General features: G+C 42.5%; 1 protein-coding gene across 4 annotated transcripts in view; it reads right to left on the bottom strand.

The window, feature by feature from the left end:
- Nucleotides 1-24843, bottom strand: part of TPR (translocated promoter region, nuclear basket protein) — a 75676-nt gene that overhangs the window by 38043 nt on the left and 12790 nt on the right. For all 4 annotated transcript variants that reach the window (XM_061634023.1, XM_061634024.1, XM_061634022.1 and 1 more), the window contains exons 10-26: nucleotides 23883-23974; nucleotides 21722-21919; nucleotides 20045-20152; nucleotides 18474-18700; nucleotides 17198-17361; nucleotides 14940-15082; nucleotides 14684-14832; nucleotides 13219-13381; nucleotides 12632-12766; nucleotides 10921-11061; nucleotides 8470-8638; nucleotides 4740-4906; nucleotides 3621-3773; nucleotides 2658-2774; nucleotides 1610-1813; nucleotides 1301-1485; nucleotides 401-548 (exon numbers count right to left, since the gene is read on the bottom strand). In XM_061634023.1, the coding sequence (XP_061490007.1) occupies nucleotides 401-548; nucleotides 1301-1485; nucleotides 1610-1813; nucleotides 2658-2774; nucleotides 3621-3773; nucleotides 4740-4906; nucleotides 8470-8638; nucleotides 10921-11061; nucleotides 12632-12766; nucleotides 13219-13381; nucleotides 14684-14832; nucleotides 14940-15082; nucleotides 17198-17361; nucleotides 18474-18700; nucleotides 20045-20152; nucleotides 21722-21919; nucleotides 23883-23974 (2663 nt within the window). The remainder of the gene's footprint in view (nucleotides 1-400; nucleotides 549-1300; nucleotides 1486-1609; nucleotides 1814-2657; nucleotides 2775-3620; nucleotides 3774-4739; nucleotides 4907-8469; nucleotides 8639-10920; nucleotides 11062-12631; nucleotides 12767-13218; nucleotides 13382-14683; nucleotides 14833-14939; nucleotides 15083-17197; nucleotides 17362-18473; nucleotides 18701-20044; nucleotides 20153-21721; nucleotides 21920-23882; nucleotides 23975-24843) is intronic.

Here is a 24843-nt window from a genome sequence, read left to right as displayed (position 1 = left end):
CATGAAATTCACACGGAGCAGCAGCCAGGCCTATTGGGCTTTATTGTTGTCCCATATGAAGTGAGGGTGCGTGGCAGGAGAAGAGATGGGCAAGCTGTCTTCCAGGGAAGCTTGGTCACCCATTACCAATCTTCTCAGAGGAATCTCATTGTCCTCCAAAACAACTCAATCTAAGTGTTTATCTTCACTTAATTACAAACAGATGTTTTGCATTGGCACTCAACTCAAATTCTTTCTACTTAACAATAGTAATGTTTCTGAAAGCAAGCCAGTGATGTTGCCCAGATATTACCAATAATGTTAGCAGTATTCTCAATAAACTACTAATATGATGGAATGTTTCTAGGATGACTCTTAGAGTCTATACAAATGAAAACATGCCAGTTAACTGCATACATACCTGCACCTTCTCTCTCTCTGCATTCAGACTCTCCTGCAACTGCTGAAGCTCCCTTTCCAAATGTTCCACCCTCTGGCGGTAGCGTAAACACTCCACTTGAGCCACCTCAAACCTAGTTTCTGCAATCTCCTTTTCTCTGCGTATAAACCTGTAATGAAGCTTTACTTGAGATTAAATGCTTCAATAATTTTTTTTGTTAGTCCACAAAGCTAAAAATTGCTGAATAGTAAAATGAAGCTAGAAAACAGGACCCCTAGCTGATAGATATTAAGACTTGTTTTGGGCAAACGCAGACGTAATGTGGAATCATTGTTTACAAACTGGGAATAGGTTGTCTGATTGTGTTATCTGTCCTGGGTTACCAGCGCATGTATGCGATGCTAACCTTGGTTAAGGTTTAAACCAGGTTTCTGAATGGGAGTTTAGGAGCATCCTTCATCAACCAGCTATGGTCACACATAATACCCAAGCAAGGTAAAGGACACACAGGGTAGGGATCAGAGTATAAGAAAAAAACGAGCCTACAATCTTGCCACTCCTTCTTAATCCTTAGAATATGGTTTTCTTAACTGCTCTGGTCATAAGATGTTTTCATTTTGTTAAATCCATTCAAAATACTGAGCATGTCACACATCCCTTTGAAATTGAAACAATGTAGTTGCAAGTCCCATTAGAAATGATCCTGAAACAAGGTACATCAGAAATGGCTAATGTTGTATCCTCCAGATGTTGTGGACTATAGTTCCCATCATCCCTGACCACTGGCCTTGCTTTCTGGGGTGTTGCAGTCCATAATATCTGCAGGGCACCCTGTTGGCTATCCCTGGGGTACATTACCATACCATGCAAAATAAACTGAATATAAGAATACATCAGATCAATACACTAAATACAGCATACCTGAGAATTTCCACTATCTGCTCTTGAGATTTTCCTTCTTCACCGAGAGACACGTTTAATGCACCTGGCACGCCTTCCTTCACTGAAGACATCATCTTGTCGCTTAGAGTTTCCAGCTGTTCATGCAACAGTCTGTTTTGTTTTTCCAAGTCTTCGCAGCGAGACGAAAGCTGAGAAGCTTCGTCCTTTAAGAAAGTATCAAAGCTGGTCACCACAGCTTTTTGAAAAACAAACATAAAACTTTCACATTCGAGGACTACGCACATTTGTAAAACCTGGAATGGGTCACCGGAATCAGAAAAAAAATACCTTTAACATTCTCTCTTGCTCTTCCCATGAAGCTTTGCTCTCTCGCAATGCAGATTCTGCTTTCTGGACTACATCCTCCAGTTGCTGCTTTACGGTGGAATTCTTAGCAACTTGATCTTTGGCAGCCTGTAAAGCTTCAACATCAGACGCGTGAAGCATCAGCTCCCGTTCGTATTTATTTTGGGCTTCTGCGGCTATTTTGGCCTGTAAAACACACAGCTATCAATGGTTCTGAACCTTTAAGAAGCTCATATAGCTTTATTTCCTTCGAAAATTCCCCGCCCACCCTCAGAATTATAGGCTTATATTTGATGGCTAACAGTGCTGTTTAAAGAGGTGCCAGTACTTGTACCTTGGCACACGTGCTGTGGGTGCAAACAAAGAGGTGCCGGTCCATATCACTCACTCACACACACACACACACACACACACCCACACACACCACACACACCACACCACACACACCACACCCCCCCACACACACAGAGCCCTTGTGCCTCATTATGTGCAGAAGTATCAGTGGGAAAAACAAAACCCATACCATTTCCAATAGTCATGCTAGTTCCCCTAAAATTTAGGATAAGAGTGTTTTCCACCACTGGATTCTAGTTTAGACAGATTTATTTTTGTAACGGGATCCCACTTAAGTTTACATGCAAGTTCCCAAGCAATATAACATTACAGTGTCATTCTAACAGAAAGAAATACAATGCTGAGGGTTCCCATTTTTGATGATTATACACCAACATGACACAATAAAGCAAACATCCAATTAGGCTAGTACAAAAGCAGTGCTTCAGTGCACAAACATCACTTGGACATTTATGACAAACATTGCCATGCAAAAGCAATTGAATATAAAATGATTAATATCAACATCCTCCTCCTCATCTATTACCCACCCTTCACCCAAAGGTCCCAGGGCAGGTTAAAACAATTTTAGAACATGATATTAAAAACAATTTTAAAACAACCTAAAATCCCTAAACAAGGTGGGTCCTAAAAACAATCCTAGACCTTTGGCTAGATAGAACTTGCAAAAACGTACTTGTTCTTGGCAGTCCCGTTTAGCTTGTTGCTCATTGGTAAGTGCTGTACTTGCTCTCTGAAGAGCTTCCTGGACTTCAGACTTCAGACTGGAGAGGTTCTTCTTCAGCTCAGAAAGCTAGTCATGAAATATCAAGAATCAAACAATCGAGGCTGTTTGACGACCATTACGTTTTAAAGTTACACTTGATTGGTACGCTAAACAACCAAAGCTTAAATAATTATATATATCCTGGATTTGACTTAATTCAAGGCCACTATATCTGCAGGACTACAACTCTTCTCCAATTAAATAGCCTTAGGGTAGATTCTTATAATCATCCTTTTCATCTGAATGAAACAACCAACGTCCTAACTGACTGGGTGTTTTTCATCCAACAGTCTAGTTTTTTATTTCCAGGTCTGGATTCAGTACTAATCACTTAATTGTTTTACAGGAATTTTGTTGTAGTAAAATCTTGTTATAATATTGATATGTAACGGAAGCATTCTACAGAAAGCCCTCACACAATTTTCAGTGTTCTAATTCCATTAAAAACAGACAGTAAAGTGCCATGTACACCTTTTTAATTGCCACTGGCTCAGTAATTCTGGCTCTGCCAAAACGAGTTCAATGCAATATGCGTAGCAGACAATCAGAAGGTGAGCAACAAGCAGAAATCTCTAGGTCAGGCAACTAACTTTGTATGCCCAATAAGGTTTTGGTTTTGAGTGTTTAGAAAAGGAGCCCTGATACATGCCCTCTATGTCACATGGGAAGCAAATTTTGAAACGGAGAGGAGTTGCACAAGCAAATTTTAAAAGGCATGGAGGTCTGCTGTTCACAACGTTAAAAATGCAGACACACTAGACATACTCAAGCCCTTGCATGAATCTGAAGCAGCTCTTTGAAGCCTAACTATGTTCTTTCGCTAGCTAAAGTGAAAGGAAAAATGCATGGTGGTGAACATTCATGCTTCTATACCTGTTGTTCCATGTTCTCTATAGCTTTACGTTTCTCATCCTGAAGCTCCTGTTTTTCCTTCTCTGCTTCCATCAATTTCTTTTCTAGTTGGGACTGATACTCAGAGGACTCCTTTAAGCGGGCTTCCACAGCTGCACGAACTTCTTCGGTCACCTGCACAATCAACTCAACTTTAAATACAATATGCTTAAGCAGTGCAAAGCACAAAAGAGATCTGCTCATATTCCATCACTTTCCTTGAGAGTGGGAAGTATGCTTGAGCGGTGGTATCTGAAATACAAGCCAATGCACAAATTCTCCCAAATGACTCTAACTTTTCATTTTAAAGAGGAAAAATTATTCTAGTCTAACAGAATAAAGGACAAGTTATTATCTTGGGAAACTTACTCTAAGGATAAGGCATGTCTGAGATATTTTTGAGCCAGTTCTCTAAGAAATGACTATAAAACCAGGACGCTCAAGTTGGATGGGGGAAGCAACCTACACTATCATTTGATTGTACTGATTAAGGCAGAAGTGGGGTACTTTAGCCCCACAAGCCTAATTAAGTCAGGTAGTAGTCCTAATTTGGCCTGTGAGCATGGGCTTCCACAGGAATTTTTCAGGGGGAAGGAAGGCAACTTAAAACACTGAAAGTGGGGAGTAGAGTAGTTTCTCACACACAAAAAGTGCACGTAGATGTTGCCTCATTTCTCAGGTTCTACAAATGTTGGAAAACTACTTTTAAAAAGGAAAGCTGGGAATCTGAGGATTATAGGTCATCCAGGGGGGCAACTGAGCCCCTTGCTTCCTGCTGTGCATGCCTATAAGGCTGTTTTCCCCTAGCCGTGCCACATGCCCTACACCTGACATCATATACGATGGGGCCAGGTCTAATTTGTCTAGGAAGAGACTCAATTGGTGCACCAGCTGAAGAGTACATTGGTCAACACTGCCACCTGGGCATCCAGGAGCAGCCCTGGATCCAGAAGTACTCCCAAGTTGATACTCAAGGGTTGTTTTTTCCCCCTCCTGCCATAAGTTGTGATGAGAAAACTACAGGCATATTATGGGTTGTGTCATGAAAATACAGCTTCATGACTAAGTTATATATAGCAGGTGATATTAATAGTCTATTACCTGCTTCTCTTTGTTAAGGGATTCTTCAAGGTTTACAACCATAGCTCGATATTGTTCCACGTTACTTGTGGCAGTCTTCAGCCTTTCCTTCAAATCGTTAACTTGCTCCTCAGACTGCCTCAATCGACTTATGAGATCATCCACATTCTCACTTGTGCTTGGCTGGCCTAAAAATGTACATATAGTACCATTACATTAAATGAGGTTTTATGGAATACCACGTGCATGTTCTGTCTTCAGGTACATTCATTTGGGTACAGACGGACACAAAAAGCTTCAAATTTTTCACTCACCCCATCCAATCAAGGTAACCTATCCATTAGTAACTAAAAGGCAATGCCTACCAAAGGAGCATTAATATGTACTTCATAACTACATGCTTCTAGATGTACTAGCTATATATATTTGAAGCTCTACAGCAAAATCCTGCAGTCCCTCCAGGACACAGAATTTTTTTTTGACCACATTAGATGTAAAGGGGCTTTTTAAATTGTTCAGGAAGAATCAACTGAAGGGACTATACTATGAGAAGGCTGCTATTTTGAAGCACATATTATTTATAAAATTTCAATGTAAAATTCTCAAAACAAAGTTTAAAATATGTAGATTGTTGAATCTGTATCCTGAAGTAGATGGGGTTTTTTTGCACATTATTCTCACTGGGATGAATTTAGACTAGACCTCATATAAAACCAGTGTGAAAAGTTACTCTCATGACTAACAAGTCCTACTGAAATCAATGGGACCTAGTGCAGCTAACTTACAGAGCAATCCCAACCCAAGATCTGTCAGGATGAACAGAGTTTGGAACAGGTGGATCTCTGGCTAATGCCAGCTTAACTCTGGCAAGTCCCCCAAAGGAGTGTTCCGGGGGAGTGACAGGAGCAGGGTGGAGAAGGGGTAGGCTTACCTCATTCCAAACTTCATTTAGCTCAGTCACATGACCTAGCAATCCAGCAGAAAATTACACTGGCAAAACGGGTGATGTAAGTCAAATTCTATTTTGAAGGCTTGTTTTCTCTCTGCCCACTTGGGCTGGCTCCATAGCCCCACTTCTGAACAGAGTTTGATATGGGTAAGTTACACTGGCACAATTTACACTGGCTTCCTACAGTCTTGATTGCTCTGCCAGTCTGGGTCCAACCATGTTTTTGCTGCCATATATGTGCTTGTGTGTGTATTTTATATCACATACACCCTTAATAAATAAAAACAATCTAGTATCTCAAAGAAATAATTGGGCCAAGATATAATTAAATGAAATAAGATGTTATTCAAATTCATTCTTAATTTGTGGGCACATTGAATTCCACTATACTGATTTTAACAAAAAAAGAGGCTGTTTTCCATGTTTTATCATCATCATCTATTACCCTCCCTTCAGCAAAAGTACCAGGGCAGGTTACATCAATTTTAAAATACAACATTAAAAACAATTTAAAAACAGCCTAAAATCCCGAAGTAGGGAGAGTCCTAAAATTACATGCCTCAGATGTCAAATGCCAGGGTAAAGAGCTGTGTCTTCAGCATCCTCCTAAAACTTTACAGCAAAGTTGCCAGACATACTGCAGTGGGGAAGGAGTTCCATAGCTTAGGGGATGCCGCAGAGAATGCCCTCTCCTGAGCCACCCCTTCAAGCTTCCAAGGATGGTGGAACCACCCAAAGAGCCCCCTCTGGTGATCTCAACACCCAAGAGGGTCTATAGGGAAGGAGATGATCTTTCAGATATTTGGAACTTAAGTTGTTTAGGGCTGGAAACGCTAACGTGAGCACCTTGAGCTGTGCCCAGAGATGAACTGGCAACCAACACAGCTGTTTTAAAACAGAGGTTAGATGAGATCTAAAGAAACCCCAGCCAGTAATCTCGCTGCTGCATTTAGGCAAATTGAAGTTTCCAAGTTGTCTTCAAGGGCAGCCCAACATGCAGAGTATTGCAATAACTCAATCTAAAAGTTGCCAGAGCATGGAGTACTGTGGCCAATTCGTATGTGTCCCAAAGGGGCCAAAGCTGGCAAACCAGTCGGAGTCACCAAAGCTTCCGGTGACAAAGTTGGGTCCAGGAGTATCCTCAGGCTGTGAACCTATTCCTTTCAGGGGAGTGTAACCCCATCCAGAACAGGCTGTCTCCCTACCTCCCGGACATGAGAATTCTAGACACACAACACCTGTCTTTTCAAGATTCAGCCTCATTTTACTGGCCCACATCCAGCCTATCACCACCTCTAAGCACTGGTCCAGCACCTCAACTGCCTTTCTCAATTCAGATGACACAGAAAGACAGAACTGGGTGTCATCTACATATTGATGACACCTCACTTCAAATCTCCCGATGACAGCTCCCAGTGGCTCCATATTGATGTTAAACAGTGGTATGAGAGACAAGATGGAACCCTGCAGAACACCACAGGACAGCTCTCATGGCGCCAAACAGTAGCTTCCCATAACTACTTTTTTGAAATGGCCCTGGAGTAGGGTTGCCAGGCTCAGGGCCTGAGACTGATCCTGTATCTTTAGGAGAAGAGAAAGTCAGCCAAGTGCAGGTGTTCTTGCAACACTGTAATGGGAAAAACCACAACTTTTAAAGATACAGAAGACCTCTTGGTTGACAGGCCCGGCCTCCAAGAGGTCTTCTGTATCTTTAAAAGTTGTGCAGGGGGAAGGGAGAATTCCACCTTGTGGTTTTTCTCATTACAGTGTTGCAAGAACACCTGCACTTGGCTGACTTTCTCTTCTCCTAAAGATACAGGATCAGTCTCAGGCCCTGAACCTGGCAACCCTACCGGGGAGGTATGAGCAGAACCACTGAAGCACACTGCCCCCAACCTCCACCTCCCTGAGATGCTCTGGAAGGATACCGTGGTCAACAGTATCAAAAACTGCCCACAGATCAAGGAGAACGAGCAGGGTCACACTCACCCTATCTCTCTCCTGACAGATGTCATCAACATGATGGCTAAGGCAGTTTCAGTGCCATGGCCAGGTCTAAAGCTAGAATGGAATGGGTCCAAGCAATCAGTTTCCTCCAAACATGCTTGAAGCTGGATTGCAATCACCTTCTCGACCACTTTGCCCAAAAAGGGGATATTTGCTGCTGGGCAACAGCAATAGCTGTTGCTGTTAAGCAACTTTTAGGTCCAGGGAGGTCGTCTCAAGGAGGGGGCACACCATTGCCTCCTTCAGGCAGATGGTACCTCCCCTTTCTTCAGTGAAGCATTAATGACTCCCTGGACCCACACAGTCAACCCTCTATGACTAGCTTTAAGAAGCCAAGATGGTCAAGGGGGCAGGTGGTTGGCCACACCTCTTTAAGTAGCTTGTCCACATACTCAGGCTGCAATCATTTAAACTGATCCAGTACGGATGGAACAGAGTGCTCTGGACACCTCCATTGGACTTGCTCTAACTGTGGCAATCCAACTCTGTCTGAATATGATTGATTTTATCCCTAAAGTGCTTCCCAAAGTTATTGCAGCAGTCCTCCGAGGTTGTGAGAGCAATGCTATCTTGACCAGATGACGAAAAACCCCTGACCACTCAGAAAGCTCTGGTGGATGGCTACTTGCGGACGCAACAGTGGAAGAGAAGTAGGCTTTCTTCACTGCTACATGGTAGGTACAACAGCACAACCTTACCTGTGTTTGGTCCTATTCAGACCGAGATTTACGCCACTTGGATTTACATACACTGGATACAGGTTCAAACTGGCAAACGTTTATTTTTTTTTCTTACCTTGACCAGGAGCTCTTTGTGTTGACTGGGAAGCTAACTGGGCCTCCATATTGTGAAGCTGCTGTTTCATTGTTGCAATATCTTTTTGGGCGTTCTTCAGCAATTCCTTTGTACTAGCATGAAGATTCATTTCCGTCGCAAGTTGTCTTTTAGCATCCAGTAAATGAATCTGAAAAGGAACAGGGACACCTTACTTCAAAAGCCAAAGAAACTAAAACATAGCTCAACTGGAACCATAACGACCTTGGAACAGAACTGTTTACCTCAACCTTAATCAAGCCTGAAGTTTTTTTTTTTTAAAAAGCAACACCCATTTAATTGTAAAATATTTGTAAAAGTCTCGTTTTAATTGCTAAACATAAAACCTATGGAACAAATAAGAAAGCTTCACTTATCAAGCTTCCTGCTTAACTGCTGAAACCAACCATCCCGTCCTGCTTATGACATTTAGAAGACTAGACAGTGCTTGTGACAGAGCAGGGGTTGGGAGAATTTTTGGCTGAGCAGGCTAGACTTTTATCTCCCCATGCCTGGTCAGCAATAACAGGTGGGTGGGGGCTACCCACCTGTCAATCATCTGATGTTAGGTGACTGATAGGTGGGCAGTCCTGCCCACATGTCAAAGTTGACTCATGGGGGTGAGGGGAGGGGTCTGATTCACCAGCGCACTCCCCACAGGGAACATGCTGGTGAAGCAGCACCCAGCAGGATTGAACCCTCTGCTCTTCAGCTGATGAACAGGGAGTGCAATCCTGCTGGTTAAAGGGGTCCACATCTACTGTAGTCCCCAATGAGGTATCCAGTGCAACATCTGCTCCAGCTTCATGGGAATGGTTTCAGTTGATGCGGCCTGATGATGTTGACAAGGTGTTTGTGATGATGCAGCCAGCAACATGTCCTCTCGACCCTTCCCTTCTTGGCTTATTAAAGCTTGCGAAGGGGGTTTGGCCGAGTGGATTCAGGGTGTGGTCAATGCATCATTGTGGGAGGGAGTTGTTCCAGCCGCCCTAAAATAGGCGGTGATCCGACCGCTCCTGAAAAAGCCCCACCCTGGACCCATCGGTCTGCAACAATTACTGATCGGTTGCAAATACCCCCTTCTTAGGGACGGTGATTGAGAGGTTGTGGCACAGCAATTGCAAGCGCTCTCGGAAGAAACAGATTATCTTGACCCATCTCAGTCTGGGTTCAGGCCTGGTTATTGGAGTGAATTGGTCACCCTGATGGATGACCTTTATTGGGAGAAGGACAGGGGGAGTGCAACCCTGTTGCTCTTACTTGATCTCTCAGTGGCTTTTGATACCATTGACCATGGTATCCTTCTGGGCTGACTTGGTGAGATGGGATTGGAGGAACTGTTTTACAGTGGTTCTGATCCTATCTCCAAGGTCGTTTTCAGAGAATAGCATTGGGCGATTGTCTTTTGGCCCCCTGGCAGTTGTGCTGTGGGGTGCCGCAAGGTACCATCTTGTCCCCCATGCTGTTTAACATCTATATGAAGCCCTTGGGAGCTGTCATCAGGAGATTTAGGCGAGGTGTCAGCAGTATGCTGATGATACCCAGCTCTATTTCTCTGTAATATTTGAATCAGGAAAGGTCGTGGAAGCCCTGGCCTGGACTCAGTGGTGGGCTGGATGAGGGCCAATAAACTGAGACTGAATTCTAGCAAGATGGAGGCACTGTGGGTTGGTGGTTCCCAACTTCGGATAACTGGTCAGTTGCCTGCTTTGGATGGGGTTGTACTCCCTCTGAAAGAGCAGGTCCATAGTCTGGGGGTGCTCCTGGATCCAACTTTATCACTAGAGGCCCAGGTGACCTCTGTGGCTAGGAGTGCCTTTTACCAGCTTTGGCTGGTAAGACAGCTGTGGCCGTTTCTGGACTGGGATGGCCTGACCACTGTTGTCCACACACTGGTAACCTCCAGGCTCCATTACTGTAATGTGCTGTATGTGGGGCTGCCCTTGAGGTTGGTCCGGAAGTTACAGGTGGTGCAAAATGCAGCAGTGAGAGTGCTCACCAGGGCAGGGTATTGCCAACATGTCACCCTGCTGCTGAAAGAATTGCACTGCCTGCCCATTTGCTACCAGGCAAAGTTCAAGATTCTAATCTTGGTGTACAAAGCCCTATACAGGTTGGGACCAGGATACCTGAAAGATTGTCTTACTGCTTTTATACTCAATCGATCACTGCACTCTGCAGGTGAGGGCCTCCTGCAGATACCACCTTATCAACAGGTCTGTTCGGCACAAAATAGGAAACAGACCTTTAGTGTTGTGGCACCTACCCTGTGGAATTCCCTCCCCTTGAATATTAGGCAGGCACCATCTCTGTTATCTTTTTGGGGCCTGGAGTCAGAAATTAATCAAGACGGATTTGTTCATTTGTTCAAATGTCATCAATATAGCAGAAGTGTTAGATGAATGACTTGTTTCTTTCATTTCCAATACTTACATCTTGATTTTTGGTAAGTGCATGCCTTTGCTCCACCTCATTTTCTAGTTTTTTCTTCAGTTGGGATATTTCACGTTCTAACTTCTCTATCTGGTTATTAAGCCTCTGTTGAGTTTCTGTCTCAGCCCTTTCCAATATCACCTAGTAAGAACAAGAGATATTAACATGGAACATCTTTGCTGAATGATGCTGAACAGAAAGTTGGACTAACTGTGAAGTGTCCTTCTGGACAGTGGAGAGTGCAGCAGACAGGAACAGGTTAACTCCTCTTGGAGGCAGAGTCAGCTATATAATAAAAGTTTAGTTGGTGGCTGGATAGAAGAAGGAGACCTTCTCCCACTCTCCAGTTTGTGACACAGCCGTAAATAATCAAGTACTGAGCCATCGGCCACTCCACCTACGTGAACTTGAACTTGAACAGTGGACAGAATAAGAACAAACATTAACAAATCAGCAGACAGTGCCAGGAAGGGACGTAGGAAGCCCTTACTACTCTACCTAGAGGGTGAGCAACCAGTGGTTGCCTGAGGGTGTCCAGAGAGGTGCCTTCCCCACTCTAAAGCCTAGCTTTTGCTCCAGGATGGGGCTGTCTACTCCACTCTCCGCTGACCAGAAAGACACTTCACTGTAAGTCCAACTTTCCATTGTCAGTCAGTGCAGGAGTGGAGCAGACAGGAATGGGATGTACCTGAGCAGTGACACCCCCCCACATCCCTGGGTGGGAACAAACCTGGGCTACCACCCTCTGAAGAACCCTTCTGCCGAAAGCAGCTTTGGCAGAAGCAAACTTATCCACCTTGTAGTGCTTGATGAAGGTGGATGAGTGAGCCCAGGTTGCGGTGTTGCAGATTTCCTCCAGCGGGGCATTCTTGTGGAATGCTGCTGTGGTCGCAGCCTCTCTGAGTGCGCAGTGATCCCTGGAGGGGGGGGGCTCTCCTTTGTCCTGATAGGCCTTAACCACGCAATCCTTTACCCAGTGGCTGATGGTGGACCTGGATACCGTTAACCCCTGCACATCCTGTTTAAAAGACACGACTAGGACCTCAGACCACCTGAATGGTTCTGTACAGTCCAGGTAGATCCAAAGAGCCCACCTGACATCTCCTTACGACTGCAGAAGGGTGTTCCGATAAAGGACAGCAGGGGGAGGCACATCCTGGCCTCAGCTGCGCCCTGGTGCTTCCCTCGCCTCCTCAGAAAATAATCCCTCTCTTCCTCCCTCAAATCTGCCTATTCACTTAGGGCGGGAAGTGAAAGGAGACACAGAAGTCTATGTGCTGCAACAGCAGTTGACGAAGATAAACTCTCTGAAAAGAGCAGAGAAAAATAACTAAACTCTTCCTGAATTGCTTGTGAGGAGCCAGGAGGAATAGGTTGACTCTGTTGCCCACTGAAGGCAGAGTCCAGAGCGGGAGAAGGTTTCCTCTTACTTCCGGCTGGCCACCAACTAACCTTTTTTTAATACTGCTGACTCTGCCTCCAGGAGGAGTTAACCCATTCCTGTCTGCTCCACTCCTCCGCTGACCAAGAAAGGAAGTGAGCTCCAAAATATTTCTGCAAAGCCCTCAGAATCTGTTTATTTGCACAAAGTAATCATAAGTATTATGGATATATATACAAGAGGAACTTCTCATTGTCCCTGAACAGGTTTTCCTCCATTAACACCCTTTGTTGCGACTAAAAATCCACAGTAAAGAGGACACAAACATACCTGAATAGATTGCAGGTTAGTAAGCAGCAGATTTTGTCCCCTTTGTTCTGCTATTAAAGATTCTTTTTGCTGAGTCAGACGAACCTCTGCCATTTTCAAAATATCCTTTTCTTTTTTCAAATTCTCTGCTCTCACCTTTGAAAAGAGATTACATTTGATTATGTGGTAAATCAGTCCAGATACAATTAAGTGTTGAAATCTAAATTCACATTAGTTTTCAGTCAGTACATAAAACCAGAACAAACTAGATCACTTTTGCTTAGCTGGGCTCATGCTTTCCTGATAAACAAAAAATAAGTTAACACCCAGCTCTATGAAGGAAGACAAGCTTATGATTCTAGAATGTCAAAAGCTTCCCATTATTATAATCTTTTATGAGGTTATATTTCTTTCCCATTCCCGTTGTGTAGCCTACATATTGTGGAGCTCATGGCTGACTAGGGAATGAGGACGTGGGGTCTTCTAATTCAAAAATTCTGTGCACTACAGCAAACTGTCTCTCGTTAAACAAGAATGTACTGATTAGAAGTGTAATTATGAAATAAATTGGAATAATTCAATCATGCAGAATACAGTGTACTACTTACCTCAGCCACCACTAGTTTTTCATTAGCGCCTCTCAGCTCTTGAGTCATAGTGTTGATTATCTGTTCTTGTTTTTGAGTGGTTGCTGAAAGCTTCTGGATTCTCTCATGTAATGATGTTATCTCTCGCCGATATCCCTCCACATTATCCTGCAGCATCTCGTAACTTCACAAGGAATATAAGGAAGATTGTGTTTTAACCAAACTGGTATTACAAATTCAAGAGAGGAAAATCCTAACAAAAAACATTAACTAAAATCTATAGGAAATACATTGGAAAAATGTTGGACAGGCTTTGCTGTGGCTGATTTAGCATAACCTTACTGACTAGTCATTGCAAACCATGGATTTCATTTTTAAGCTTTTTAAAGCTTAAAATATTTATTATCTGTCTTCCAGATTGTGAAGAATATTTTTAAACTAACCATGGTTACGTAAAACAATAGTGCACAAGTACTGTCAACCATGATTACCTCAAAAAAGGGAGGAGGGCATGACCCTGTACAGTACTCCCATGCCCTAACCTTAGTTAGAGCATGCAACGTTAGGCCTGTGCTGTTCCTTGAAGTAATTTGTCCAATTTACTGCAAGAATTTACTTCACAGAACTTCAGGTTTCAGGGAACAGACTGCAACCCTCTTATTAGAAGTAACAGAGAAATATCAATAATTGAAGATATGCAGAAGATTACTACTAGCAGAAATCAGTAATGATTTGAAACAAATGCTGATGAAAATTAAAGAGGAAAGCACAAAAGCAGGACTACAGCTGAACATCAAAAGGACTAAATGACAACAGAAGATTTATATAACTTTAAAGTTGACAATGAGGACATTGAACTTGTCAAAGATTATCAATACCTTGGCACAGTCATTAACCAAAATGGAGACAATAGTCAAGAAATCAGAAGAAGGCTAGGACTGGGGAGGGCAGCTATGAGAGAACCAGAAAAGGTCCTCAAATGCAAAGATGTATCGCTGAATCATTCAGGATCATTCAGACCATGGTATTTCCGATCTCTATGTATGGATGTGAAAAGAAAGATCAACTCATTTGAAATGTGGTGTTGGAGGAGAGCTTTGCGCATACCATGGACTGCGAAAAAGACAAATAATTGGGTGTTAGAACAAATTAAACCAGAACTATCAGTAGAAGGTAAAATGATGAAACTGAGGTTATCATACTTTGGACACAATGAGAAGACATGGTTCATTAGAAAAGATAATAATGCTGGGAAAAATAGAAGGGAATAGAAAAAGGGGAGGGCCAAACAACGGATGGATTGATTCCACAAAGGAAGCCACAGAGCTGACCTTACAAGATCTGAACAGGGTGGTTTATGACAGAGGCTCTTGGAGGTCGCTGATTCATAGGGTCGCCCTAAGTCGCAGTCGACTTGGAGGCACATAACAACATGCTGCATGAATAGTACAGGAACCTTTTATTAGATTCATAAATATTGTCTCACCGCTTAGAAGCAAATTCAAGTTGGGTGGAAATCTTGGTATTCTGTGACCTCAAGTCTGTAACCCGTTCTTGAAGCTTCTCATTTTGTTCATTCAGCAGTTTGTCATTCTCTGCCTTTTCTTTCTTGTAGCTCTCAAAAAATTCCTGCAGCTGTGAGTGTTAGCAAATATGTATGAAGGTAAATACAAGGCTAAGTAGAAAAAGGTGTTCCTTTTGTAAGGGGGAGGAAAATGTGTTGGAGAAAGACCAGCTGGTACCTGCTTAAGGGCAGCCTTTGCTTCTGCTGCTTCAGTTGATTCTGTCACTGGTACAGGAGCTGGAGTTGACATGGCCTGAGGTGTTCCTGACAGACGCTTCGGTGTTACTGCCAGAGACATTTCTTCAGGCAAGATGCTTGGAGCTGTATACAACAGAAAAGCAACATTCCCAAATCAGAGAGAAGAAATCAAAGGAGCCATTATTTAATTCTTACCTTTCTGCAACTACCCTTCCTTTAAGGAGCTCAGGGCACTGCCTACTCCTCATTTTATGCTCACTACCCTGTGAAGTAAGTTTGGCTGAGAGTTGTGAGACTGGCTGAAGGTCACCCAGAGATCTTCATGGGTGGAGAGGGATTTGAACCTGGGTCTCCCTAGTTCTATTCAGACACTGAACCCAGTACACCATACTGGTTCTCATTCACATGCATGGGTTACACTTTTGTTAAGGATAAATTGAACTTTCATTTTGCAGTAAAACTATAGTTCACTTGTCCTATCTAAACCAGCTTGGGCTTTATGGGACATAGAACCAAAGTGGCCTTTATTTGACTTTTGATATAAAATGTCGGTTTATTTCCTGGTGACCTGACCCTTACCTATATTCCAGTGGCTCGCATAATAAAAGCCGGTTTAAGCTGGAAACTTCCCTACTATGCATTCCTTTAACACATTCATGCTGATGACCTCGCTTATTGTTACTAATGTACCTCGCATAGAAATGTCAAGTGCTGCTCCTATGCCCCTCCTATCCTTGACTTGTAATACTCCTTTGATATGTAAGCAGAATAATATCATGTCTGTCTCCAGTTTAGGGGGCGCCCGGTTGCAGCTGAGCCTCCCCTCAATAGTTGTCTTTGTCTGCTCCTGCATAGTGCTTATCTCAAGGACATGCGAAATATGCAGACATAGAGTCTAAGAGATAGTCTTGATGTTTCCACTTTGTCTTTTCCCCTGTACCCCTTTACCTCCTTACATATGCCCCAAAGCTATGATAGTTAGCAATTGCTTCTTTTGTATTTTATGACGTGAACCTGATACTGTAAACTTCGGGGTAAGCCTATATAAACTCTTGAACTCCAATAAACGAGGTTCCCATGCTGATCTGCTTCGGCTGTAAGTATTGGGTCCCCTTTGCAAAGGTTTTGTCTCGTGTTACTTGATCTCTGATAGTGGGTTTCATTTGCACTCAGCTCCGCACTCTTCCCGGGTGTAATAAGAGAGTTGGGGTGACAGGGCGGCTTGCGTGTTGGGTTTGGACCTAACACTTTCCTATAGTGACATTTTTGTGGGCTCTGGAATTCTGCTTTAGAAATCCCAACATCTATTATCAAAGTTCACATTTTTATTTACACTTATGTCTCACATTTTGATCCAACGACGTCCTAGACAGCTTACAGTATATTACAACCAACCACTTCTCCAGCTAACAGCAAAGGCTAATGTCTCCTCCCTCACTTCTGTTATGCCAGGGCACTTCCAATAACTGGAGCATATTTATTATGCAAATTGGACAAATCCGCATAAACATGCATGCTGTGTTCATTTGCACACAGCTGTCCAACTTACTTTGGGGAGTTTCCAGTTTTGTTTGTGAAGGGCCACAAAGGGAAGATTAGAAAGACAAGGAATGCGAGTCGCAGAGAGAGACTGTCAGTTCTGGTGAGGATTTCTAGCCAGAGAGCCCCTACTTCCTCTCTCCCTGCCGCAGATGACTCTGCTCCAAAAATCTAGCACAACCGAGGAAGAACGCAGCTGCCATCACTCCGGCTAATGTCCTTAAAAGTTGGCACTGCTTGAAGTATAGTTATAATCTTCTCAGCCTTACTGTCTTTTGCTCCTATTTTCAGTTGTGTTACACATCTGGGCCCAATTCTTGCAGTCTCTCAGAAAATGCTCAGCTAAAGCTTTCCACTATTTTTTTAAAAAAAGTCCTATGTACGAATGAATGCATGGATCAAAAGTAAACTTGTTTTCACAATGGGCTGAATTTAGGCTGTAGCTGAAAAGGCTAACGGTGTACATTTCAGAATATGTAATAAAAAAAGCTAAGATTGCACCTGTGCTGTTCCTCGACAGAACTTCAGCAATTTGCTCCAATCATAAAATGTTAGCCCAAAACATGGTTAAGGCAAACTTTTGGGACATTTGCCATACTACACCTCCATTTCTCACTGTACGCAACAACAGCAACAACAGCCTAAATCCTGCTTTCCTCACAGCATAGAGATACATTTGCATTATTGATCTGACCCTACCTTGCAATGGAATGGCAACTCCAGTGGTCTGTGACAGCAAGATACGATACATGTCACGCTGACGAACTATGGAGTCTACAAGCTGCATCTGGTGGTGCCGTGACTCACGCAACTTTTCCAGCTCATTGATAGCCTCACCAAGTTGACTCTGCAGCTCAGAAATCCTGCCATGGAGAGAAAACAATTTTTTAAAAAAGTAAAAACATTTAAGTAGCCAAAGAGGATTTTAAGAAGTCTTGTGAGGTCTGACAGACAGAATACTGAACAAGAGTCTTGAATTCCAAGAGCCAGTTATGAGCTAGTTCCCCTCTTTATTACAAATGTTCTTACGAAGATTGCCAAGCCACACAGAATACCCTTACAATTTTCATTAATATCCAGACTTCTAGCTTCTCTTGCATTCTTTTCTTGTTATGTTCCTGAGGAGTATCCTCAAGATTTCCTCAGATATTGCTTCAAATGAAATTCTGTGGCAACTCTAGGTATAAGGGAAGATGACACTGTCAGATTGAGGAGCTTTTAAGAACAAAAGCTCAAAGCTTAACGTAGATGCAGAAAATGGCAAGGAAGCAGCAGAAGGCCAAAAAATGGATGGTAAAGTTAGTGAAAAATCCAAATCACTAGTATCTGCTGAGTTGAAAGAACTACAGCATATGTTTTAAGTTAGGATGTAATAACATTTCAGAGAATATTTCAGATATATCTACTTCAGAGTAAGTTATAGAGAGCACAAAGATAAAAAGCAATTTGTTGTACATACATTCATATTTTGCCACTAAAATTAGACAGGATAATTCAAACCCTGGCAGAACCACCACTGCAGCTGCAGTCCTTTTGTTCATGTCAGCTGGAAGGCTTGGTGCTGGTGTGGAGCTTGTGCCCATATTGGGCCGATGCCTCACGGGATGGCAGTGGGGCCAGCTCAGGATCCAGCAGATCCTGGGCTGGCTCAGCCATTCCCTATCCCTGCAATGCCCCGCTTTGGGGGCTTTCCAGGGGCTACCACTGGCAGGAATCTCACCAATGGTATTTCTGCCCACCTGCACATTTGGCAGGGGGATGGGAAGCTCCACACCGGCTGAGTGATGCTGGTGTCATTCCGCAGGCAGAAGCTAGTAGGACTGACAGACAGACCTCCTCCCAATCCAAACGCCTCCCAGTCTGGCATAGAAGAGGTTTGGATTGCAGCCTTAAAACAAACATTTCTTATAATACTACTTTCTATTTACAACAAAACATGTGAACAGAATTTTATTTCTGTCAGAGGAGAACATACTTTGATGAAGTGGTTTCCTGTTCCTCTTTCTCTTTTGCTTCACCCAGCTCCCGAAGAGCCACTAAGAGGCGCTGATTTTGCTGTTGAAGTTCCTCAATGTTCCTGTAGGAGACCAGGTGCTGACTTATTACTTCAGAAGAGCTGCTGATGTCAGCAGAGCTCACTTCTTCATCACGGATAACATGATTGCCACGGGCTTCCTCAAGTTCCATCAAAAGCACTCTTATCTTTAAAAAGGAAAAGAGATGATTCATACACCAGAACTAAAACTTCCGCAACTACGCTGTAAGAACCTAGGTTCTTAAAACGGATGCATGCAAATACACCTAGGCCTTTCATTATTCCAATCCTGCAGGATATTATTAGCCTTTGATCACACAATTACAGAATCTCCAAATTTTATTCAAATTTCAGATGCATCAGTTTAGCACATTTGTGTTGTATATGCTTTTTGAAGATAATTTAAGGGACATTTCAATTCTGTTTTTAAATAGGTAAACTGTTTAGGCATGTATTCAGAGGTTACAGAAGAAAAGGCAAGAAAGATTCAGTGAGTTCTCCCCCTCAAAGGAGAGACATGCAACTATACAGTGAAGGATTCTGGGTGTTCCCTATCCTCAGCTTTGTATTCTATATTCCACTCTATAGCAAAAAGGAACAAAACAGTTTGTCCAACCATTACGGCAATGAGCATTTAATGGCAAGACAGCTTTTTATTTGTTTTGACCCTGTTTTACGCAAAGAAAAGACTTCTCAGGTAGATACTTTTAAAAAAAGATGTCAGATAAAATACTACTTTGTTGGCATGTCTCTTATTTAAGCTGCCCTTTTGATGCAATTCACCCTCCTCTCCTGCAGGAGGAGGCAGCACACAAGAAGGAACCTGCAGGGAAAAGCAAAGACAAACACTGCATTCCCCATCCCGCCCCTACCAGAGTGAAATGTTAAAAGGCTCTCATTTACTTTTATGCAAGAAGTCATAAAAGCAGTTATTCTGGTTTTATAATGCAATTTGGTTTTATAGGTGCATAGTTTTATTATGGGATAATACAGGTTATATATATTTTGAAATAAATTAGTACAGGGCTGCAAATGTCTTGATTGCCTAAACATTATATTAAAGCTGCAACCTTAAATGTGCATACTGAGAATTAATTCTGACTGAAATCATTAACACTTAATGCCAAACAAGACATTTGGCAGAGGTCAGGGTCTCTGTTGAAACATCTAAAATGTTACATGGAGGGCATGATTTGGAAATATTTGCCCATGTAGTGCTTGTTCCCTGCACTTCCCTCTTCCAGACAATTTCTTCAGTTGGTTATCCCAGACATTTATCTGCTGCAGCTGAGAGAAAAGCAGAAGGGGAATTAAGGAGACAAGCAGGAAAAGGCTAAGTACGCCATCCACCATTTCTTCCTTCCCTCCCCCTCCCCCTCCGAGATCCTGAGCTGAGGCTCAGAATCCCAAGACCCTGGCCTTTGACAAAATGTTTACTTTCACTCTTACTTCCACGCGAAACTGCTGATCAGGTTCAAGGCTTACACAATTAAGCTGTCCGAAAAGCTAACCTGTTGTGAAAGATCTTTGACTTGGATTTCAAGCCTCTGGTTCTCTCTTTCAAGCAAAGAAGCTCGCTTGTTCGCTTTATCAGCGTCTTCTTGCAAGCGCTGAATTTCCTGTAAGCCAAGTTCAACATACTTTTTAAATAGCAGGAATAATAAAAGGTCTAAAGAAAAACTTCAGAGAATGGAAATGCAAACGTATCGAACAGGCTTTCCCCAAGTTACACTAAAACTACTAAATCCTTATAGCTTTATTATTACAGTAGGTGAGTAAGTGTCGACTTAAAAAAATGTGAAACAGTTGAGGCTCAAAAGGCAGACATCCAGAATTTCAACTGTGGCTCAGGCAAGCCATACAAATTTGTATGACCGGTTGCATAGACAAAACAATCTCTGTCAGCTTTCTACAAATACAGTTGTACAACACATTCAACCAATGTGTATTAATTAGTGAAATCTGTAATTCTTATTTACCATTTGTAGATCACTTTTCACAAAATAAAATAAGTTTAAAACAATTCACAAAACCAATAAACTAACAACAGCTGACCAAACAAGGGAAAGAGCAACCAAAGGAACAATGAAAAGAAGCAGGCTATCCTCAATGCCAGAATGGAAAAAGCCCGACACAGCCCAGATAAAAAAGGTATTCTATAGTTCCAGGAAAACAGCCAGCATGCTCTGGAGGACAATCTGACTTACAAGTAACTGGGAACATGAAGTTGAATCTCCTCAGCTGATCATGGATAGTGCAGAGGCCCAAATGGGAACGGGTGCTCCCCAATACATTATTCCTCAATCCAAGCAAGCCAATACTGATATGGTCAATAAAGAAACCCTTCCCCCCATATCATCTCACTTGTGACAAATCAATGACCGATTTTGAAGGGTCCTACATCCAAACCAAAAGGAGTCGACCTGCACAATCAGCTAAATCATGTCATGAAGCTCTTGAAAGACTATACCACTACAGACTGCAGGTTACACGCTTCAGCGCTCCTTCATATAAAACTCACTGGGTTTTATGCTGCTCCAACAGAGTTCCACTAATGCAACAAGACTTTCATTTCCTCTCTCCCCCCCCCAATCCTTCCCCAAAATCTTCTCTGGAGGGTTCTCCAACCTTCCACAGCTGATTCTCAGGGAAAGGGGGAGAAGAGGAGGTTCCGTTGTGGGCACAAAGTCCCATGCACCAGCGCAGCTGCAGTGCTGACATGACTCACTGGTCATAGGAAACTAGCCTAGCAGGGAAAACAATAAGCGAGAACCCTGGCATGTTACTTTCAATGTGCATGAAGTTTAGAAATGTGTGTGTGTGTGTGCATATATGTGTGTGTGTATATAGGGGGAAAGTATTTAAATATGTAATCTTCACCTACAGTCAGTTCAAAAAGTGCACCATGAAATTTTGTTCTTGAAGCTCAGCTGTAGTATACACAACTGTAGTTCTCTGCTCCCATTTTATTGGTGAATTGTGGGGATAAACAGCAGTTTAATATTTATAAATTGTCCACTGAATTTAGATTTGAAACCAGAAGTTACTGATAAATTCTAAAACATTCTCCAGAGGGTAGTTGTGTGTGAAAGAAACCTCTTTAGTTAAAAAACTATCCAACATAATTTGATGCACTTATAAAGGACACTGTGTTTTGAATTTGAATTTCAATTCAGTTTTATACCAACCTTCATAGCTTGCTCAAGTTTAGCAGAAAGACTTGCTACAGCTTTTTGCGACCGTTCATATTCTTCACGTTGACGCTTCAAAATAGGTGCTTTGGCTTCTACTTCCTGAACTATTTCATCCAAGTACTTATTAATCCTCTTATTCTCTAATTTTTCCAGCAGCAGCTGATCCTGTGCTTCTACGTATGCATTGTAAAGCTGTGTTGAAAGACCAAACCACACAAACAAACCTATCAAACATCATATCTAAAAAACACAGAAAGCAATTTATCCACACACTTTCTAGACTCATAACCATTATGTATCCTGTTTCCAGTATGTGAATAATCTCCATTTTACCATGACATTTAAGGGATTTGCCTCGGAATCACCTCTAACAACGTCATCTTGTAAACTTGGCCTAGCAGGTCTCCCCATTTGATCCATGTTTTGATGAAGCTGCACCAACCCACTCTATACCTGACCATACTTGACATCAGGTGTGAGGAGGATAAGGACAAGGCTTCAAAGGAACAATTGGGATTTTAAAGTAAGCTCCCGATTTTTTCTTTCCTGAAGCAAACTGACCATCAGATTCAGTGGAAACTGCTTCTTCCTCTCAGCATTGTTCCTGAAATCTTCTATTTCACAGGTTTAAAGGAGCAGCAAGCAGCTGCTTTCAAAGGGCTTTGCAAGCTGCTACGTGCTGCACAGGGAGTTTTCCACTGAATGGAAACCACTTCCTACTCCTTGGGCAAGGCATGAAGCTGGTTCCAAAGGGCTTTCAAACAGCCCAACATTGTGCTTTGAAGTCCCAACAATTGGTGCTTCTAAGTTTGCCATCACCTGACATCAGGTGATTGACAGGGGGCAGCCCTGCCGACTTGTCATGTTTGGCCCAGTGATAGGCCAGAAACAAAGCAGAGAGGAATGGAGGCTGGAAGGTTTTCCTAGCATCGGTGAATCACTTGCCTATCAAAAGGAAAATATATCAGGGGTGTGTAGTGAACTGCACTGCAGAAAGCAGCTAAGTAGGAACTACAGCAGCAGCAGCCTAATAATGCATCTTTATAGATAGTACCAATACCTCTTGCTCAGGGAGAGGCAGAATCAGAGAAGTCAGACAGGAATGGCAAGATGCACAGAGGGCACAGCAAGAGTGAGAAGTCCCTTCACACTCTCAAGCAGCCCCCCCCCACAAGATAGTCTTCAACAGAGGCATTTTCAATGCCCTCTCCAGCATACTTCTCAAATCAAAACAGTTTGCTAGCTGCTGTGTGTGCAGTACCACTTATGGACACCTACCTAGTGCTAGTGAATCAACATCACATGGGGGAAAGTGGATCCCTTTCCGTCCCCCCTCCCCACCAAAAAATTAACAAAGGTGCTTAGCATAAAAAACCATGGGCCTATTAAGTCTGCAATTTGGCAGGCTTCTTACCTCCAGGACTTCTCTCATGTCTGCTCTCATGTCTGCTATTTTCAAACCAATTCCCCGCAAAACAGTAAGAGAAATGAAATTCTTCCTTTTTCCTTCAGCCTAAAACTGTAAAACCTTCCCCCTTGTGGGAAAACAACTACAGCCATCCTTCTGAAATTTGGCAGGATTCACACCCTCGGAAAGTCTACTATGCCTGCAAATTTCTTCAAACTGTGCCACAAAAAGTTATAGAAATCTTTAAAACATTAAACTTGCCTAGCCCAAAAACTCTCAGCCTGCTTGCCTGAAATTTGCCTGGCAATAGCTGATGTCTCAGTTCCAAATAGCAAATAGGGAGACAAGGGATAAAGCCTCCTATTTTCCAAAGCAGACTTGGACCCTGAGTCAAATAAGGCAGCCTCCAAAGCACTTCAGACCAAGAACTGAATCGGGATCCAAACTGAATCTTGTGGTCAGTGCACTCCCCTAAAACAACTCTGTGACAAAAGGGCAATTTTCACAGGAGTCCATGCCATTCACTTGCCATAAATTAAAATTTCCAGTGGGGAGTACTCACTGGAATATATGTTAGTAAATGCTACTGAAATCAAAATTTAAGTTTACCTTAAATACCAAATGGATGAACTTTGTGCAGCATGATATTCATTCAGTTTAAATTATCCCAGTGGATATGGCTACAGATAAACAATGATCCATGAACTAGTAAGCACTGTTGTACCACCTACATTAATTCATTCCTACCTCAGTTAATTTCATGCCAGGCTTTACCACCTTTGCTACTGCAGCAGCTGTAGGAGACATAGATGCCAGCTCCTCCTCTGAAAGGATGGCCCCTAGAAAAGAGAGCCAAAAACATGTCAAAATGTGTGGTTTTAAAAAATGAACAAATCAAACAAAGGCTTCCAACTACATGTACATATTTAAATTGATGGAGTTTAATTAAGTGCACTGACAAAACAGCTCAAGTATTCAAATACTTCCAATTTCTTAACTATGCGCTAGAGTTTTGTTTAGTCTGGTTTATTTATTTATTTTATTTATTTAATTTATATCCTGCCCTTTCTCCCAGTAGGAGCCCAGGGTGGCAACCAAAGCACTAAAAACACTTTGACACCTCATAAAAATAGACTTTAAAATATATTAAAACACAACCACCATTAAAAACATATTAGAACAAAACATCTATAAAAACATTTTTAAAAAAGCTTTAAAAACATCTATTTTTTAAAAAAGGTTTAAAAACATATTAAAAAGCAATTCCAACACAGACGCAGACTGGGATAGGCCCCAACATGAAAGGTTTGTTGCAAGAGGAAGGTCTTCAGTAGGCGACAAAAAGATAACAAAGATGACGCCTGTCTAATATTTAAGGGGAGAGAATTCCAAGGAGTAGGTGCCACTACACTGAAGGTCCGTTTCCTATGTTGTGCAGAACGGACCTCCTGATAAGATGGTATCTGCAGGAGGCCCTCACCTGCAAAGCACAGTGATCGACCGGGTGTATAAGGGAAAGATGGTCTGTCAGGTATCCTGGTCCCAAGCTGTATAGAGCTTTGTATACCAAAACTAGAACCTTGAACTTAGCCCAGTACCTAATAAGTAGCCAGTGCAGTTCTTTCAGTAGTGGGGTGACATGTTGGAGATACCCTGCCCCAGTGAGCAGTCTCACCGCCACATTTTGCACTAGCTGCAGCTTCCGGAT

The sequence above is a fragment of the Rhineura floridana genome, chromosome 6 (assembly GCF_030035675.1).
Source record: "Rhineura floridana isolate rRhiFlo1 chromosome 6, rRhiFlo1.hap2, whole genome shotgun sequence".
NCBI classification, from domain to species: domain Eukaryota; kingdom Metazoa; phylum Chordata; class Lepidosauria; order Squamata; family Rhineuridae; genus Rhineura; species Rhineura floridana.
The sequence above is the reverse complement of the archived record's forward strand: the minus strand, read 5'-3'. Positions and strand labels throughout refer to the sequence as shown.